Raw genomic sequence first — 17090 nt, forward strand, 5'->3', positions numbered from 1 at the left:
GCAATAATATATATTTCAGCATATATAGGTCAGGAAGATAATATTAAATACCAAAATATTCCTACAAGGTGTAAAACCCTCAAGGGCTTTAGTAGGCCCCCAATTTGGAACCACTTGTATAGTGGTTAAAAGTGTGCTCTGGAGAAACCCTTCCAGAATGTCAGAGTAAGGACCTCCAAAAACCTGCTCCTTCATAAAAATAATGAGAATACTAACTCTCATTTCTAGAACTCTGGAAATGAACCAAAGATTTGCAACAACATAAAGAGGATTTAATCAACAAAAACAAAAGAATCTCAGTAAGCACTATGAACTTTGTGACATTCTAATTTGCCTTATTTCCATCCCTCTCTCCACAGCTCCGTGGTAGTCTTGGAAGCAGACGGCCTCACAACTATGATAGCTATAAAAACCCTGCAGCCTAGCAGACAACAAAGGGGAGAAAATGGGTTTGGAACTGACCTAAAAGCCCATCTGCAAAGAACTGTCACTATTAACCTGTCTGGCAGCTCTCTGAAAATTTGCATTTCTTAGAGCTTATTTTTATTTGCTCTGATTCAGAGCTTACTATATGCAAATAGTCCTGTCCATAGGATGTTTTTCAAAACCAATTAGAAGCAACTGTTTGACATTATAGTTGCCTAAAGGGGTGAGACCAGCTGGGGATAATAAAAGGCTGCCCTCAAAAAACTTAAAAGGAAAACCTAGGAACTGAGATGTCCTTAGGAGACTTTGAACATCCTGACACACTCCTGAGCATCTAGATGGCCACACACATGTGCAAGTTGATAAGCATGGCCAGGAAAGCCCCAAGAAGGTTCTAAACTCTCACCTCTGGCTAAACTTAAGGCTCTATGCAAGCAGGAAGTGAAAGCTACAGCAGAATTGTAAATTTCCTGCTGAAACATTGAAGACATTCCCCAACACACAGACAGAGCTCCTTGGTAAGCCTGGACACTTGCTGGTTGACAGTATCTAAGGAAACATCTGTCTAATTGTTAGCTGATAAGCTAACCCAGCAGAGACTTCAGTAGCCACACACAATAAAGAATACAGACTTTACAGAATTAGTCCAGGAAAGTCACTAAACAAACAACAGTAACAACAGTGACAACAACCACCAGCTACAAGAGGCTCTGGGGAGAAGGGTATCTGATTCACAGAATTACCACACTGTGTCAGTCAAAATGTCCAGGTTTTAACAAAATTACAAAACACAAAGAAACAGAAAAGTATGGCTCATACACAGGAAAAAAAAAAAACAGTCAAGAGAAACTGTCACTAAGGAAGCCAAGACATTGAGCTTGCTAGACAAAGATTTTAAACCAGCTACTGTAAACATGTTCAAAGAACTAAAGGAAACCATGAGACCAATGTCTGATCAAATAGAGAATATCAATGAAAATGTAGAAATTATGGAAAAGAATCAAACAGAAATTCTGGAGCTGAAAAGCATAATAGAATAAAAATGTCAAAATTCACTAGAAGGTCTCAAAAGCAGATCGGAGCAGGCAGAAAGAATAAAGAGTGAGCTTGAAGACAAGTCAATCGAAATGATCTAGCCTGAACAACAGAAGAAGGAAAACAAAAAGAGCCCTGAGGCATGTGGAGCATTACCATCATGGGCCTCCCTGAGGGAAGAAAAGAGAGCAAGACATAGAAGGAATACTTGAAGAAATAATAGATGAAAACTTTCCAAATTTGATGACAGATATTAATATACACATCTGAGAAGTCAAAGGGCTCCAAAGAGGATGAACTCAAAGAGAATATGCACCTAAACACACGCCGCAGTCAAACTGCCAAAAGCGGAAGACAGAGAATCTTGAGAACAGCATGAAAAAAGTGGTTTATTACGCACAAGGGATCATCAATAGGACTAAAAGTGACTTCCTATCAGAAACCATGGAAGTCACAAGGCTGGTGACCATGGTGAAGTTACTGTGCCTGAGTTCCATCATCTACAACTGAGAACAATAATAGTAATTTCCTTAACAGTTGTTAAAAGGATTAAATGAGTTCATACCTGTCACCCACCTAGATTAGGACCTGGCACAAAGACAGCATTCCATAAGTATGTGCTATTTTGATTCTTGGAGGTGGCAAATAACTTTTTCAGTCCTTCCTTCAAGACGCTGGTGTGAATTCACAGCAAACATTCTTAGTTCTCTAATGACAGCTCTTGAGATCTAGCTCCAGGTGATTTTCTCAAAAACAATTTGGCTGACAGTAATGTGGTTAATGAGATAATTTATTTGAAAATAAATATCTTTGGTAGCGGTTCAGAACTGGTAACTTGGATGCATCACAGGATAATTTTATAAATCCATAAGCATCTTAAACAGTTTGGTCTATATTCAGAAAAAAATTTTCTTTTTTTTTTTAATTTGGAATTCATTTTTAGATAATTCTTTTTTTCACATACAGTGATTAAAACTTAGGGTAATATCACTAAATGAATGTCCAAAGTTGGAACATACTGAGCATCTAAAACAACGTACAAGGTGAATCAGTTTAAATTTCGGAAATGCACCTGAAATGTGCAAACCAGCACGCCAAGCGCAGAGACCGCAGTGAGAATTGGGACTGGTGGCTGTGTCGCAGGCACGGCTGGCTCCCGGGGGTGGAAGCTGCTTAATTTCTGCTCTAAAACTTGCTTTGAAAGAGCTTTGTTTATAGATTCAATACTACTCACTGCGGCACAGAGTTTTTTGCATTTGGAGTGAAAAACAAAACAGAATAATACAGCAACTGTACCCTTTCCAAAAAGTATTGAAGGAAATTGGGATTTTTTTTTTCAAAGAACCAGATGCACTGAGGCCAGCCAAAGAATTACAGACATTTTCTGTGGCATGTTTGCCTTCTTCCTGCAGAGCTGACGCGAAGCCAGTTTGCAGGGTAGCCACCTGTATGTGAGTGAGTGGATCAGAGTCCAGCCCTGCACAGGTGAACAGGCCTTCACACAAAGCACGTGGCAGAGCCTGCTGACTGTGGGAGGACAGGCCTGGCTGGAAGAACAGTGACATTTATTTTAAAAATGATAATTTTGGAGCTGGAGGTGACCCTATACCTCATTAAGGCCAAAGTCGTATGAGAAAATTAAGGCGCAGAGAAATCAAGCAACTTGCCCAAAGTCACTCAGCTAATTAGCCGCAGAGCTAATCACATTGCCTCGGGCCATGGAGAGAGAGCAGGAGGCGAAAACATTACAGGAACAGTTTGACTTGATTTGGTGTTTTCCCATGGTTCCCTGAGGAAAAACAAGCTAAAACTGCAATCTCCTTCCACCAGGATCACTCATTTTTAGATTGTCCCAACTTTGAGCTGAAACTGATAAATATAAATTTGCTAATTCATAATTATTTTAAAAATTAAAGTGAGAAAGTCACTTTAATCAAAACAACTGAATTTCAAATGAAAAGGCAATAAAGGAGAGAAAGACTCTGGCTGACTGTTTCAGCACTCGTTGCTCTTCCAATTATCTTTAATATCATAGGAGATGCTTAACTCTCTAAGATAGGCGATTCTCTGCACCTGCCAACTGACCAATCAGCTGGACTCTGAGAGGCAGGTGGGCCCACTGTTGGGCTTTGGTGTGCTCACAGGTGCACAGCCGCCTTCTCTTCACATCCTGTGGGCACAGACAGAACATGCTTCCACCCGCCCCACCTGCAGCTGCACTGTCCGGAGATGGACAGCTCCCTCTGGGAGTGTGAGCACGATGGAAACGGTCCCATGCGGGAGGGGCTGAGACGATGGACCAGAAGGACCCACGGGGTCTAGGAAGCTGTTGGCTCCAAGAGGAGCTCTGAAACACTGTTGACTGTTGGATGCTCTAAAATTAAGACTGAGGAGGGGCTTTGTCATCAAGGAGGCAGCACCTGGCACTGGACAGCGCCCGGCAGGTAGAGAAGCCAGAGGGGCGGGGACAGATGGTAATAGTGCCCCCCCAACCCCAAACAGTATCAACTCCATCTGCCTCTTGTGAATGAACAGCCCTGAGGGCATTAACCCCAACTATAGGCAGAGTAATACAGGATAACTCTGCCTGAAATTCCAGTCCTTCCTGCCTGGTCCTCACAGCACACTGACCTCTGGATGTCTCCTCTCAGCCCTTTAGACTTTTAGATGCATCCCTGAGTTTCATCTGTGGGCAAAGGTCATTTCCTGGGCATTCCATCTCAGACCAGCACAGCCAGAGGATTGCAGCGGGGGGGAGAAGGGCTTTGAGTCCTTGGTCACTGCCCACTTGGACAGCCTTCCTCCTTGCTCCCCTGGGTTTAGGACGGAGGCCTCTTTGCCTTGTCTCCATGACTCCAGCCCACCTTACATTTTTACAGCATCTACTGTACGTGATTGTCTCACCCACAAACACTGAAGGGCAGCCACCTGATTAATTTCTCTCTGAATCCTTAGCATCTGGTATTTGGACGTATTAATGTACAACAGCATTTGCTGCATGAATTAAATGCTACCTATCAGTCAAATGAGCGTTTAAAATTCTTTCCAACCCATTCCATTTCTCAAGTCCTTGCTCCAAGCCCTGCACCCTGTTCTGTGCTGGTAAAACAAAAATAAAATAGATCAGATGTGGCTCCTCCCACGGGGGTTGCACTCTGGCGGAGGCAAGTCGGGAGAGGGGCACCGATCTTTCACCCACAACAGCCAGATCTGACCACGTCCTCTCCAGCAGTTGGACACAGGATAGCACTTTCACTCAGAAGGAGAGGAGCCTTTTACCGAACACCTTTCATGACCGCCACCATCCCTTTCTTCTAAAAGTGTATCCATTTCCACTGTGAACATTGTTTGATGAGGTGACCAAGCTGAGCTCTTTCAGGATGGGGACAAATGGTCACTTTACCCCTGCCCATCGGCTGAGCCGCCCTCTCCCTCCTGAGCGAGCCCTGTACCCCTATTCACTGGACTGCAGCTAGACATTACACACGCATCTCCGTTAGACTGTCCACGGTGATTCATGGATGCCTTCCCCCAGAGGTTACACATAATTCCAAACCCATCAGCACACTGGGGACAGGAGGCTTAAATTGCTCCTTCCAGGATTTGTTACCTTGCGTTAGCCCTCTTGGAATTTCATTTGCTAACCTGAGGTCCAATTACTCTGCCCAGCTGTGCCCGTCTAAGGCTCCTCGGCCCCTCCCTCTCCTGAATTGCTAAGAAACCAACTCTTCCCTCTGTTGGTATCAGCGGCGCGTCCACTCTGTGCAAAACTGCTGCCCCTGCGAGGCGAGGCTCCCTCGAGGGGAAATCCACATGCAGGGGCCTAAGGTGGCAGACCAGGAAGCAGGCAGGTGAGCGGTCGGTGCTTGCTGGTCTGAGATCCAGACTTTGCCCCTCTTGGCTCTGGGTCACACCGAGGACAGCACACCTTTGCACACACTCGAGCTCTCCCTCTGAACCCTGGTCCTGGCTTATTTCTGCTTTGGGCACAAGGGACCTGGCTGAGTCATGGAGAAGGGGATGTCCTGGGTCATTGAGACCCAACTGGACATATGAGTTCACCACACACGCACCACCAGCACCTCAGTGTTGATGGTGGAGGCAGAAGAGCGGACCAAGAAATCATCTCACAGTTTCCTTTAGAAGGAAGTGGGGCAGGAGCCACCTACAAACTAGGAGGGAGTGGAAGCGAGTTTGTCTGGCTGGAGCCTGGGGAGGGAGGTGAGGCTGGGGACTTGAGTGAGGCAACAGCTCCTGAGACCCCTGCTAGGAAACTCTTTAGGCCACGTGGTGCCAGCCACGCTGCACCGGCCTCATGACGGTCAGCTGATGCCTACCAGACCCCCCTCTCCTCGCCTCGGCCTCTGGCAGCCTCTGCCCCCAGCCCCCCCTTGCTCTGCAGCTCAGGCGGCCCCCGCTTCTCACCAGGGGACACAACTAACCCAGTGAGCAGGCGCCAGCTGAACGCCCCTCTCCGGATCGAGCACCGTGGGAATGTCTTTACCTCAATTACATCATTACTCTGCCATTTAATTGGTATTTACTAAGTTTAATCCTCATCCTGCTGATGAGGAAACTGAAACTCAGAGAGGCAAAGCCATCCTCTCAAGGTCACACAGCCAATGCCTGCCCAAGCCACAGCTTGACGTGGGGTGGCTGTGGTTACCATGCTCTGGTGGACGTGTCCAGGGGCAGCCCCCGCCGACCTCCTCCATCAAGGAGGGTCTTAGATATACTTCTGGTTTGGGGGACATCTGTAACTTCTGGGTTCACTGGAGTTTGCTCTGAGGAGGCACAAGTTTCTGCTTTTGTTTTCAAAATATCCCAATGTGATGGAAATAGCCTAGTCACCTTCGGGCACTGGGCCCCCTCGTTTTCTGAATGCCTCCGTGTGCTCAGGTTGATGGCAGCATATGCCTGCGAGCAATTGCAGCTGTGTGACCGGTGATGCAGGCAGCAACACAGCTAGCGTTCATTAGGCACCTGTTAGGCTCGGAAATGTTGTCATCTCCACTTTAGAGGACAAGAGGGAGGCACAGAGAGGTTGTGCCTTGCCCAAGGTCACACAGCGGCTCAGTGCGTGACCCAGACCTGACCGAGCCCTTTGATCCCTGTGCTCCTGGGTCTGGCGTGTCCCCAGCTGGGGTAACACCAGCCCCCCAGTCAGACAGCCGGCCAACATCTATGAGCCCCGCAGGGGAGGGATGAGGAGCCCCGGACAGCAGGCTGGCCACAGAGGTGGCGGTGGAGGGCGCTGGACTAGGAAATGTGGTCCTGGGGTGATGGGGTATTTGGGGCAGACAATGAAGGAGCAAGGCTGATAAATTACGGAAAGGGATTCAGAGCAGAGAGCTGAAAGAGGAAAGGGTTACCAAGTTCAAGATCTATCAGCTTCATGCTTTTCTGCCAATTTAGCAAAGGGCCTCGTGGGGTTATTTGCTGGTGTGCCCCGTGGGGATTTATAATGGGAGAAACTTGGATCAAGGAATTGGGAGGAATAATTTTGAGCGGCAGTTGGCTCAAACTGCACGTGTGTGTGCGCAGGAAGAGGTAGGCAGTGCAGAACGCCAGACGCTCCCCACTTGGCCGTTCCGACTGTCGCAGCCGGCTCTGGGGCTGGCTGTTGTGGTCTGTTTTTGTCATTCCTTCCACACGCGGGGCTGCCCTACCGTACTTCCAAGGGCTTCAATGGTGCCTTAGACGCCGTTCAGTTTACAGGGGTGAGGGCTCCTCTCGCCTGTGCCCTCCAGCCCGTCGCTGCTCAGCCCACGCCCTTCAAACGAACTGCCCCATTGTTTAGTCACAGCAGCACTCTGCCACCGGTTCAGCGACTTCCCTCTTCCTACGTTTTCAAATGGGCGCTTACCGGGACTGAGGCATTCACGCCGCTCCTACAACGGGCATCCATCCCTGAGATGCAGGGGAGTGAAGTCACCTCTTTTAACCTCTCTTCAGATGTGCTTATAACCGCCTCCCCGCCCCATCTGGATGCGTCTACAGCTTATTCCTTGCAAAGAACAACTGCAGGAGACACCTTTTGGGTTGGAAATTCCACTTAGTTCAGTGGCTGGCCATTGCCTCCCACGCGGACCTTCGTAAACATCCTTTCCACGTGGACCCTTGGGCCTTTTCCTCCCTCTTTTCAGAATGTTATTTTGGACTGAATGGGTCACATGGGCAAAGGGCATGGCTTTGGGACCCTAAGCTCGCTGCAGCGTCTGTGATGCAGCCACTCAGCACAGCGAAAACACTGTGTGGTTGGTACTTGGTAGTAATTTCAACTCTGCTTCCATTTCTCTCTCTCAGTGAAGGATGAGGCCACTGATTAGGGAGAACCACGTCTCTACGTTCACAGAACTATCCTATACTGCAGAGGCAAAAAAAAAATATGTTGCAGTTAAGGGTCAGATGTTCTTGGGTTTTATTCTCAGCTTACAAGATGCATGACCTTGAGAAAATGACTTTAACCTCTCGGGGCCTCAGTTTCCTCATCTGTAAATGGAATATTGATAAGCACCCACCTGATAAAAAAATGTTAAAAGGATTAGATGAGATCCTGCGCACACAGAGACTGGCACGCCCAGTAAGTGCTTAGTGAACGCGAGCCACGTTACTCGGAGTGGAGGACGCTTGGCCCCGCATCTCTGCCACTCGCCGTAGGTTCGCGCCCTAAGCCGGAGGGGGTTCAGTACAGGCTCTGGCCGCTGGAGCTGTGGCCTTTTCCAGTGGTTGCTGTCGTAATGGGGTGATTGGGCTTTATTACGAGACACCCAAACTGCCTGTTCAGGAACATTTCTCATTCATTAGCTAAACACAGTCTCTGACAATCAGACATTTCTGCCTGTGGGATCGAATTGCCCTTAAAACAGAAGGGAAACAAACACTAGACTGACTGATTCTGCCTTGTGGTAAACGTGTAATGTCACTTCAATCTGCTATCAGCAAATGCCCTTGTAAATCAAACTCACCACACCGAGTCCTTGGTGAGTTTGGAGTCCACGTTCCCACCTTCCTCCAGGAAGATGTCCAGCTGCAAATTGGCGTCGTTATCGTGGGCTGAGAAATAATTGGTAACGATTCTTGCCGGTATCCCGAGGCATCGCAAAACTGCAGCAAAGAGGGAGGGACCACAGCGAAACCGTCAGCAAGATTCAACAAATACGGGGCGAACAATCCCTTCTCATGAGGGGCTTCCTTCTTTGCCACCATGAAAGCCCCTTTGCACATGTCGTCCCCACGCGGTCCACGCCCAGGAAGGGGGCCTGTCACCAGGCTTCGGGGCTGCAGAGGATCTTTGCCGCGTGACCGTGCACAACTGCAGTTGGCCCCAAGTGAAGCCAGCGGGAATGGAATTCCAGGAACAAGGTTCCAATTGTTTATTTGCTAATCACACGGTCATCAAAGTAGGCTTGTTTTAGTCCAGCTCATGGGCCTATGTTCCTGAAAATGAAACTTTAAAAAATCCAGCTAATAGGAAGTTAGGGATTCACGAAGCAGGCCCCCAGTGCAGTTTGCTCTCCTGGTTGGAACTTGCTCTTGTGACACTTGGTGGAGGGTGACACCACAGATCCATTTTAATTGTTAGATAATAAATTACCTGGATGCATCCCTTGCCATATGTACCTATTGATTAAACTTAATCCAAATGCCCTCCCTGGCTCCCAGGACGCCAGCCATCAGGGCTCATTGAAAATAATTCAGCTGACAATTTTAAGATTAATGACTTGCTTTGCCTTTTTTTTTTTTTTTTTTTTTTTAGCTCTCAGAATTATTTAGCATTTTTAACCAAAGACTATTCACCTCCTTCAGTAGAACAACCTTGGGAATCCAAACTTGAGTCTGGTAGAGACTCAAGGGCCCTCGTTAAATGATTTATTCTTAACACCCCAAACTATGGCAGTGGCAGCCACCACCTGCCTCCCCCTTCCATCTTCCCCTGGTGACTTGCAGCCCCTGTTCACAGCTTCCCCCCAGAAATGATCGCCACTCTAAGTCTGTTTCTAGCTTAACGCTAATTCACGTGATCACAGAATGGGACGCGTTCCAGAGTCTGCTGAACTTGTAACTTTAAGGCAAGTAAAGTTTGACGTGGGGGCCCCAGTCCCTCCTTCCCTCCCACCTCCCTTTTCAGGTTTATTCTTACAGTGACTTCCCCACATTGGGCTTCTGCCTTTTCTTAACTTAGCATCACAGTGTGTTTTCAGGAATAGATCTGATGACTCTTTTATACAAAAGGCGTACGTGGATGGAAGGTGTCTACCATTTTACCCGATTCTAAACCTGAAGGAATGACTCACGAGGGAGGGAGCCACCTCCAGCTGTTAGCCCTTGGTGACGTGCAGGCTTCTATGTAACTTCAGAGACCGGCCCTTAAGATACCAACTCATTGGCTACATTGCCTTTTCTGCTCCCAGGAAACACCCCTTTAGCCCATGGGTATACACAAATGGCTAAGAAAGTAATCTTATTCTGATCCCACAACACAAAACTCCTAATTTCTTCCCAATTGGATCACTGAATAATTCTTAGAAGGTTACAGCTTTGAGCTGAAACTGACAAGCTTCATAATCATTTATAAGAAACAGCCCCATCCTGGCTTCCGGCCTCCAGCCTCACCTTGATTTTTCTGATTAAAAAAAAATGCTAACTAGGTAAAACTGTCTTTATTAACAAACGCATAGAAAGGACACTCTGACTTGAGCTTAATGTTTTTTTAAAAGGGCATGTGAATGAAAGTCATTACCAATCATGAAGACACACTGAAATAAATGTATTTTTAAAAACATTCACTGAATTAACAATAACGAAGTCTGGGCCCAGACAGACAAGCACCATGTTGAAAAATGATTCATGAGTCTGAAGAGGACGATTCTGTTCCCATGGGTTTCCTGCCACGGATTGGACGCTGGGTAGATTAAAAGCAAGAAGGGAAGCTGGGGAATAAAGACCGCTCATTAAGTTCTGGTACCTAATTACTCAGGGGCACTGGAACTCATGTGTGAGAACAGAGATGAGCCCACCTGCCACAGTCTGGTCCACAGCTAGGGTCAAAACTAAGTGGACTGACTTACCAAACTCCTCAGTGATAGACAACAAGCAGAGAAGCATATCTACAAAACCTCTGAACAACAATAGTGTATACCTTATTATTTATTATTTTAGACTTTGCTCATTTAACCTTTTTAAAATGTGGGGAGGTTATGGAGAAGGAAATGGGGTATCCTTTCCTTCATATTGTGACTTGGCCCCCGCGACTCTCCCTTTCTCTGGGTGTTGGATGATGGATTGTGTAGGAAATAGTTCATCAGTCTTTCTATTAAGGTTCTGCAGTCACAGAGAAACCATGGACGTACTTGGCCCAGGATAATTGAATTATGCATTAACTACGTCCCAGAATAGCCACCCATAAATTCTATAGATCCAACAGAGCTTGCTAGGTCCCTTTGCCAGCTTATAGATAAAATGTCTTGAGGTGAAATTTCCTTTACATTAAAAATAATTTTACTCAATTGGATACTTACACGTGTTGAAGACACCAGCAAAAACCCAGCACTGCCCATACCGGACTGGGTTCTCAGAGCTCTTGTATTCCAGCAGAATGTCCACGCTCCCCGTCCAGGCTGACGGGGGGATGCCATAAGCATAGATATTGTCCCAGGATCCAACGATGACGCCTTCATCGTCTTTGGCATTGACCTAAATGAGACCGTGAGTGGTGAGAAGAAGGAAAGATCGTTTAGAAGAATCCTTTCCAGACCCTGGCCCTGGGCAAGCCCAGGCTTCCCGTGCCTTCCAGGTTCCTGCATGATGAAAAGTGTCCCACTTCCGTTTGGTTCACAGTTATTTGTCAAGGAAAGTGATGTGATGACTAAGTGTGTGAGGGGAAACCAAGTAACCAAAACTGCCTCTTAAAGAGCATGTGATTGTAGTAGGCTGGTGTTGAACAGTAGGTAGGAAGAATCTCACGTGCTCAGGAGAAGACAGACCCAGGGCCTGCGGTCTGGCTGGAGAGGTGCTGGAGAAGGTTGTGAGGCAGAGAGGAAGAAGGTCTCCACGAGAAGACAGCTCAAGTAGGGATCTTGTCTTGGTAGAAAGAGAATTAAAAATTGGCAGATGACAAAAGATGTTTGAGTGGGGGCCCAATGCCTCTGGTCTAACGAGCTTTGACTTTGATGAGTGGCAGGCTCTAATAAATTGAAAAAGCAAACAGAGGCTGTCATAGGCACCATTGAGAATTAATAAGAAGTTAGATTCCCATGGGCACCTTACAGAGTGTTTTTTTAAAGTTTCATTAAAGAAGTATTTTCTTTATGATTGTTTAAGGTGATTAATGTTCTATAGTTTTGTTAAAAGATATTTCCTGTTACATAAAGGGCCTGGGGTATTACAGTTTGAATACAGGGGAGACTTAAGCAAGGCACGGCAATCTAGAATATTTGGGAAAACCTGGCTACCCATTCAGACCACAGGCATTTGGCAGCAGCAGACCCCAAGTGCAGAAACAGAGAACTTTTGTGTTTAGACAGTAAAACAGGGGTCAGGAAGTAGCAAGTTCAAGGCATCCTGTCAGGTTTTTTGGAGGTTACTGGCTGAATCTCACCTCTCTTGGTGTAACTTTCAGCATGTTTAATTACAGTCAGGAGAATGTCTAGGTGGGGAGCAGCGGGAGTTCTTCTAAAACCTGATGCCACCTCAACAACGTTCGTATGTCGACAAGGCAACGGTTTACAGCCTTGCTCTGCAAAGTGTGGTCCGTGGACCAGCAGCGGTGGTGCACCCGGGAGCTTGTTAGAAATGCAGAATCTCAGGTCCCTCCCCAAACCTACTGAATCAGAACCTGCATTTTAACAAGACCCCCAGGTGATGTGTGTGCACATCAGTTTGAGAAGCATAGGTTCGGACGATGCTGAAAAGACAGTAGTAAGCAATGTGATGGAAGCAGGTGTGCTTGGGTTATGAAAGTCACAGAAGAGGTATTAAAATACGGCGAGTTTTTATGTGTTCATGATCTTGCCAATTAGCAGCTCAGCCTGAGCACCCTCTTAGGCTTGCTGTGTTTGGCTGTGAGTCTATCGTCCCCAGTGGGTCATGAGTACATTGAGAACAGAGATAAAAATCTGCGCCTTTCTGACTTCCACCAAGTACTGGCAAGAGCAGGTGCTCAACAGTTGTTCAATAATCCGTCGTATATTCAATGAGCATATAGGCATTGCACGTCTGAATAAGAGCAAAATCTTCTCCGTGGAAGGAGATGGACAAGGAACCCATCAAGTGGAAGGGAAGGGTACCCAGTAAGACAGAAAGATGTACAGGGCCAATGGGGTCCCAACAGAAGAGTGATTGGTTTTATTAGCTTGTTGTAGACTAAGTAGAGAAAATGACATGAATACTAGATCTTGAGGGGCTGAGGCCCAGAAAGGATTATCTACGTGGAAGAAATAGTTTGAATAATTGCTTGGTGTCATGAAGAAAAATGGCAAGTTCGGCGACCTGCTACGAGTGCTGCGTGGGTATCATGTAACTAAGTAGAAAATACTAGAAGAAAACACTTAAATGTGCAAGCACTTCTACTGTTTTTCCCCTTTGACTCTGTCCAGTCAGCTTAAAGGTAAGGTAACTACCCAGTTAATTTGTTTAATGTAGAAAAAAATTAATTCTTGGGAGATTTCTGAAGGACCTTATTCAACGAACTGCAAATGCATGCCTTTGATGTAAACTTTGACTTTATCCTGTAAACTCCATGAAATGACTGGAGCACAGCAGGCTTTAGCCAACAATTTTGGCTCCATTCATGATCAATAATCCTCCTTGCAGTTGAACTGATTATTTAAATCTCTGTCTGTTATAATGGAGCCTGAAGAGTGCCTTCGTAGGCTATGATGTGGTTTGATGTTTATGAATAGGCAGATGCAGCTTTGATTCACATGACCAGTTTCTCCCTTATCCTTATCATTGAGAAATAGAATGAAATTGATGAATGTCAAGGGTAAAGTTCCTAAACTCTGGTTCTGATGGAGTGGATTTCAAATGGATAGCCATTAATTAGAAGGGTTATTTATAGGCTACAGTGAACCCGATCAGCTAAGGGAAAGAGTAAGGACAAAAAAGAGCTCTCTCCTCTATAGACCTTTTAATTGTTAATGCTGAGCTGTTCCTCTATTGCTAGATAAATCACAACTCTCATTTATTAGCATTTGGTCAGATTAGCTACTGTTTTCTAATTAGAACATTGATTTCTGGGCAGCCTAGAATGTGAAAGAAATAAGTCTTTAGTGACAGAAGTAAAGGGTTAAAGTAATATCCCCCTCCCTGGACAACAAAATGTTTGGGGGATAATTCAAGGCCGTGCTGGTCCCGTTTCATGCCACAGTTGACTGTTCACATGCTTTCATGAGCTCAGTCAGAGTTTGACCAGTGACAGAATGAAATGCCTTGGTCTGGCATCACTAATGGCCAAGGAGACAATATGGGACTGGGACTTTGGACAAGGGAGTGTTATTCAACTTCCTTAGGGTTTCATTAAATTGTCCTCCCATAATACCTACAATATTAGAAGAAAAAAAAAAAAAGCCCCTCCAAAAGTCACCATCAGCAGCTTCTGTGGCATAACATAGTTCAGTAAACTTCAAAACTAAGGAAAGCTGAGGATTTTGGAGCGGAGCAGGGAGGCAGCATGGCTCAGCTCCTAACCCTGACCACCAGGATGTCAGAAGCCCTACTGTCAAGCCAACAAAATCCTGAGCTTCCTCATTTGTATTTCAAAATCTGGAAAGAAACACACTGAATTAAAATGCTGATCTTTTCCTTGTTCTTACCAGAATCATGGAAACAACTACTGTGGAGAAATGGGCAAAAAAAGGTCTGCATCCCTAAAAAGGTAGAGGTTCAGGGACTTCAGTGGGGAAATGATACGAAGACTGAGAGTTATCCCCACCTGAGGATGAGATCTGTCTCCAGTTAGGTGGAGTGGATTCTGGGATGAGAAATTTAACAGAATCCTGAAAGAACAGGAACAGCCCAAAGATTCTAACCAAGATTGCCATCGCCTTAGCTGCACTCCCTTCCCTGTTCCAGTCTGCCTCAGGGTACAAAAGCGTAGCTGCAATGAAATACATTGGCCTCAGGCTGTAGTTCAGAGGTGAGACCAAGCTAATCTTAGATTGGAAGGAGTAGAGATTTTATCTATGGTATATTACAGCAAATAAAACACTTGGGTGAGTTATGCAAGTAAGAGAATGAATAAAAAGAAAAACAGAGGAAAGAGAGAGGATGGAAAAATTACACAGAAGAAAACAAAATTAAGGAACATAAAGGACTTTCTCACAGTCTCCTAAGGGGATCACAGACCTCAAGGAACAAATTGAGGACCAACACACATCGTGGAACTAAAAATAAATGATAAACTGTAAGAAATAGAATAGATCATGGCAAAAATAAAATCAAGACATAGAAGAAAAGCTTGAGAGCAACCAAATACTAATGAAAAAGATATAGAGATGAAGTTAGAGAGAAGCTAATAGTTACAGGAGACAAGGATGATACAACATAAGGATAATTAGTACCCTTAAAATGGAGACCCTAACAAGTGACACAGGAGATGTATTCATGGCACAATATAGGCAAATGTTACCTAATGGTGGGAAAGTTGAATCTATACATTAAAAGATCAATCTGAGCTACAGGGTAATTTGATGCAGAATGCTCGTTACCTAGGAACTTTAATTACTGAAACCAGTTGAACTTAAGCATAAAGAAACAATTGTTCAGTCATACAGATAGAAAACTCAGATTAACAACAACATAAGAGTGGGGTTGTCTTCAGACTTCTCCAGAGCACCAGTCGATGGCAAAACACATGGTCCATATTTACACAGTCCTGAGAGAAAATATTATGCACAGCTAAGACGTCCTGCCAGTACAAAGACACCAACACACACCATGAAGGATCTCAGGGGATATGGTACCCACCATAACCAAACTACTTGGAAAGTGATAATTAAGGTAATTAAAGAATTAAGTACACAGAGATGCAAGGAAAGAGACTCTGGTGAAAGGGCCAGTGAAGAGAAAAATCCATAGGCATTTAAAAATCTTTGGGAACTATAGTACCTGAATGAATATGAATTTTAAAACCTGATAATGCAAAAACACTAATAATCCTAAGAAAAAATTAGACATGAGGGAGGAAAGTGGGAGGAGAATGGAAAGGCTGATGTTTTAATGTGTGGATCTCTCTTAGTTAACTGACACCATCCAAAATTAACACATAATTTAAAAACATATAATTGCTTTATTCTTTCAGTGGTTTTCATAATTTTCTAAGAACCTTAGAGGGGGTCTGTTAGGAAATAATATTTCTTGTAGTGAAGAAACATTTATTTGAAGTTTAATAATTTCTTCTGTTGTAAATATCTATGTATCTAGTTGAAATTATGTACCTAAAATATTAATAATAGTTATTTCTTGGTGGTAAAATTTGAAGTGATTTTTTTGAGGAAAGTTTTTTTTTTTTAACTTTTATCTTTAAATTTTTCTGGATTGTCTTAAATCTTTTTTAGAGAGAATTATAATTTTTAACCAAAAAAAAAAAAAACACAAAACAAAAACAAAAAGACTTTTCATTAAAAAGACTGGAAGCAGATATGCCAAGATGCTGTGTTCAATTCTTGCAGCAAGAATATATAATAATTATTATTTTCTTCTTCAAACTTTTAAAAATGTTTAGAATTTTCTCAAATATTCATCCTAGGGGACAGAACAGTTAAAACTCCTTTTGTGCCCAGTAGGGTGGGCTGCCTCTCTGAATGCAAGGCTTTGGGCCATTATGTTTTGCATAATAAGTATTTTTTTCTGCTTCTTTTTGAATATGTAAAGGTATTTGTCTTATCTTGTGTGCACATTTTGTAAGACCATGATAAAATGATTTTTCTCTGCTATAAACCTAGTATATGCTGTTAAATTTCATTGTTAAAAGTTATGTTCTCATTAAGGCTAGGATTTCTGTCATTTTTGCAAAATACAGTTTATCCCTAATCCTATCTATAATAGTTTCCTCAAAGACCCCTAGATATACATTTTGGGTAACATGATCTAGTTTCAAAGGTGGAGAGTGAAATTTGGGAAGGAGAAGAATGATTCCTTTCTAGGTTTTGTGACCCTCAAACCCCCAGGTACAGTCTGAAGGTGCTCAGTCTTGATTGTAGGTGGAAGTTGAACAGAGGATGTCAAACTGTGTCCATGACATTCTAGGGCTCCAGTCACTTTGGAAAACTGTCAGATGCTTATAAAGTTAAACATACACATGCTCTATGATTCAGACATGCCATCTTTAACTACTTCCCTCAGAAATATGAAAATGCATGTATACAAACTGACTTGTACAAGAGTGTTCATAATAGCTCGATTCATAATAGGTCTGAGATGGAAACATCTCAAATGTCCATCAGCAGATGAATGGATAGATAAATTGGGGTATGGAATATAAGGAAACACTGCTCAGCGATGCAAAGGAACAACTTAAAGACCTGTGAGAGAACTGACTGATTAAAAGACGCCAGCCCCAAACAGTACATACTGTGTGAATCCAGGCATGTGAATGAAGTTAAGAACAGGCAATCTGACCTACTGTA

At 44.3% G+C, this 17090-nt stretch overlaps 1 protein-coding gene and 1 long non-coding RNA gene across 4 annotated transcripts in view; one reads left to right on the top strand and one right to left on the bottom strand.

Annotated features, from left to right (window-relative positions):
• Window positions 1-17090, bottom strand: part of F13A1 (coagulation factor XIII A chain) — a 124856-nt gene that overhangs the window by 41562 nt on the left and 66204 nt on the right. For all 3 annotated transcript variants that reach the window (XM_006181096.3, XM_032462451.1, XM_032462450.1), the window contains 2 exons: window positions 10983-11157; window positions 8430-8568 (listed from right to left, as the gene is read on the bottom strand). In XM_006181096.3, the coding sequence (XP_006181158.1) occupies window positions 8430-8568; window positions 10983-11157 (314 nt within the window). The remainder of the gene's footprint in view (window positions 1-8429; window positions 8569-10982; window positions 11158-17090) is intronic.
• Window positions 1007-15260, top strand: LOC116658175. Its single transcript, XR_004313374.1, has 3 exons — window positions 1007-1098; window positions 1330-1334; window positions 15250-15260. It is a non-coding gene; the product is annotated as an uncharacterized LOC116658175 (long non-coding RNA).

The sequence above is a fragment of the Camelus ferus genome, chromosome 20 (genome assembly GCF_009834535.1).
Source record: "Camelus ferus isolate YT-003-E chromosome 20, BCGSAC_Cfer_1.0, whole genome shotgun sequence".
NCBI lineage: Eukaryota > Metazoa > Chordata > Mammalia > Artiodactyla > Camelidae > Camelus > Camelus ferus.